At 47.4% G+C, this 3,122-nt stretch overlaps 1 protein-coding gene across 3 annotated transcripts in view; it reads left to right on the forward strand.

Annotated features, from left to right (window-relative positions):
- Positions 1-2,866, forward strand: part of HOXB4 (homeobox B4) — a 32,140-nt gene extending 29,274 nt beyond the window's left edge. For 2 of the 3 annotated variants that reach the window (XM_008638483.2, XM_017740553.1), the window contains exons 2-3: positions 83-509; positions 1,386-2,348. In XM_008638483.2, coding sequence (XP_008636705.1) covers positions 89-509; positions 1,386-1,702 — 738 coding nt within the window. In that variant the 5' untranslated portion in view covers positions 83-88 and the 3' untranslated portion in view covers positions 1,703-2,348. Of the gene's footprint in view, positions 1-6; positions 510-1,385 lie in introns of those variants that run through there. The other variant, XM_017740554.1, reaches the window with a different exon arrangement.
- Positions 2,867-3,122: the final 256 nt, after the last annotated feature.

A 3,122-nucleotide genomic window follows, 5' to 3' on the forward strand; every position in this document is an offset into this window, starting at 1 on the left:
GACAGGAATAAATTTTAGGAGAGAAAGAGAGAGAGAGAGAGATATATATACATATATTTTTTTTCGTGTGTGCAATTCCAAGAAATTAATGGCCATGAGCTCGTTTTTGATCAACTCCAACTATGTGGACCCCAAGTTCCCACCCTGTGAAGAGTATTCCCACAGCGATTACCTTCCCAATCACTCGCCGGAATATTACAGCAGCCAGAGGCGAGAGAGCACTTTCCAACATGAAGCGATGTACGAGCCGCGGTCCGCCTGCAAGGAGCAGCTCTACTCGTCCTGTCAGAGCTCCGGCCACCCGGCTGCGGTGTTATCCCCCCGGGGTCATGTCCATCCTCCGGCCGGGCTGCAGAGCCATCTCTCGGAGCCGAGCCAGCCCCGCGAGCCGGGCACCCCCAGCCCGCCACCCTCGTGCAGCCAAAACTCTGTGAACCAAAGCCCTCCCGGTTCCTCGTGCAAAGAGCCGGTAGTTTACCCCTGGATGAAAAAAGTCCATGTAAGCACGGGTAAGTGAACTAAAGTGGCTTTGCTTTATAGTAAGTAGCACCTCAAAGTCTTGTAGAAATCTTATTGCACCAGTTGTAAAATAACCATTCGCGGAGATTTACGAGCGCCTGTTTGCAGAGCGGTATAATTACATCCTCCATAAATTTTTATTGCTCTGCTTGGCCATGTGCCTTTGAAGTCTCTGTTACCATCCTCCTCCAATTTCTTGCAGGCTACTTCTCTCTTTTTTTTTTTTTTTTTTTTTTTTTTTTTTTTTTGTTGTGTGTGTCTGTGTTGTTTTAATGCATGTCAAATTCACTTTTTGGTAGTTTAATTAAACAGGGAGCTTTACTTTCTATAAAGTAGAGGGGGCATTTCAGACTCTATCTGGCCTGCTGCCTTAAAAATAGAGCTTCAAAATGATATAAATGGGAGCGCCTGTGTCCGCCTGCTTCCAAGCGTGTAGGGGGAACTTTTGGGGATAATTCCGCGATGCTCTCGCAGAGCTGTGTGCGCATAAATGTGAATATCCACAAGCAGAGGGCACGGAAAACGTGTCTGGGGGACCTTAGCAAAACCTTTAGACAGGAATACACGTCAAGCCATGAGGATGGAGGTGGAGATTTGCAGATCGGTTCTGGGGATATTTTTAGAAGGTTCGCCTTCTATTTTTTTGTTTTTAAAGCAAATCCCCCCTTCTAAAGAATGCGTGACGCTTGTTTTTTCTTTTTTTTCTCTTTTTTTTTTTTTTTTGAGGGGGGAAAGAACCCATTAAAAGAACAGCTCGGTAATTCTGGCTTTTTTTTTTTTTACCCTCCTTTTTTTGTTTTTTTCCCCTCTTTTTTTTTTTTTTTTTTCCTTTTTTTTTTCCTTTCCCTCCTTTTGTGTTTGCTCAGTAAACCCCAATTACTCAGGAGGGGAACCGAAACGCTCTCGCACAGCCTACACCAGGCAGCAAGTCCTGGAGCTGGAGAAGGAATTCCACTACAACCGCTATCTCACGCGGAGGCGCAGGGTCGAGATCGCGCACTCCCTCTGCCTCTCCGAGCGCCAGATCAAAATCTGGTTCCAGAACCGGAGGATGAAATGGAAAAAAGACCACAAGTTACCCAACACCAAGATCAGGTCTAACTCCTCCAGCTCCTCCGGCAGCCTGCAGATGCCACAAGGAGCGTCCCAAACGCGATCCCACGGACCGGCCGCCAGCCTATAACTGTCCCTGGATGGCTGCGAGGATGGCTGTGCGTGTTTTGGGCTGTGAGCTTGTGCGAGTGCGGAGGGAGCACGCGAGAATTCTAACTTTTATTATTATTATTTTTTATTATTATTATTATAATTATTATTATTATTTGAACGAGGGGAAGGCGGGGGTGCTCTTTATTTATAGAGGGAACAGAGGGAGAGACTCAGCTGCCACACAAAGCAGAGCTGCGCCGCGGTGCCTCTCTCCCATTAAAAGGAGGCTGGAGATGGTGGTTTTCAGATTTGGCTAAGATGGATCCTTGTTTCATCTTTAATCACGCCAAGCTCTGCCCCATTTGTCATGTTTACTCTCCCGTACAAAGGATGGACCTTATGTCTGCTATTACCTCGACAACCAGCGCTCACTTTAATAAATGAGGCTCCGTTTCTTCAAGACGAACTGGATTTTCTACACCACCCCCTTTTTCTTTTTTTTTTTAATTTTATTTTTAATTTTCCTTCCCCTCCCCTTCCTCTCCTCTCCTCTCCTCTCCTCTCCTCTCCTTTCTTTTCTCGCCTCCCAGCCACAAACGGAAAGTTTCTGGCCCGCCATCCCAAAGAGACGGAGTTGGAGAGAGGGGAAAATAAAAAACGACCCGACCAAAACTCAACAAACACAACCAAAATCCCCTCCGGGGACTGGGGAGCTCTCGGACACCGGGGGGAGGGGGACAAAAAAAAAAAAAAAGAGGAAAATTGGGTCAAGTAGGTGGTGGACAAAGAAAGGAAGAGGATGGAGAGTGATGTAGACCCCCCCCTTCCTTTATTTTGTGGGGTTTTTTTGAGTCCTGCAGGTTCATTGTGAGTTTGGGAAAAGGGGGGTGGGGAGGGAGAGGGGAGCGGGGGGGTTTAGGGTAGGAACTGGGGTGAACTGGGGCACCTGGAGTCGCCCCCGCAGGGGGAAAAGCTCCTCCGCCACCGTCCTGCCCTGGTTTGGGGCTGAAAATGTGAATTACGGGCCGAGGGAGGGGGGAGGGGTTTGCCCCTCCTGGGGTGAGCGAGGCTTCCCCCGACCCCCCCGGCCGCGTCCATCCCTCCCTTTGTCCTTCGGGATGTCCAGGATTTACCTGTAAATAGCAGAGAAAAAACCCAACAACAGCAACAACTCGGAAATAAATTTTTCATTCTGAATCTGCCCCTGTGTGGTTTTTTTCGGTTGTTTCTTGGGCTGGGTGTGGGTTGTTTTGTTGGCGAGGAGGGGGAAAAAAAATAAATGTATTTATTTCAAGCCATGAATTAAACAACTTCTTTCTTTCTTTTTTCTTTTTCTTTCTTTTTTTTTTTTTTTTTCCAGGGGTTTCTGTTGTCAGTGGCACAGCCTCCAGCCCCCTAATGAAAACAAAAGATGTTTGAGCAGGGCTAGATCAGCTTTAAGTACTGCTAAGCCTCAC

Source organism: Corvus brachyrhynchos, unplaced genomic scaffold (assembly GCF_000691975.1).
Source record: "Corvus brachyrhynchos isolate BGI_N302 unplaced genomic scaffold, ASM69197v1 scaffold47, whole genome shotgun sequence".
In the NCBI taxonomy this organism is placed as follows: Eukaryota; Metazoa; Chordata; class Aves; order Passeriformes; family Corvidae; genus Corvus; species Corvus brachyrhynchos.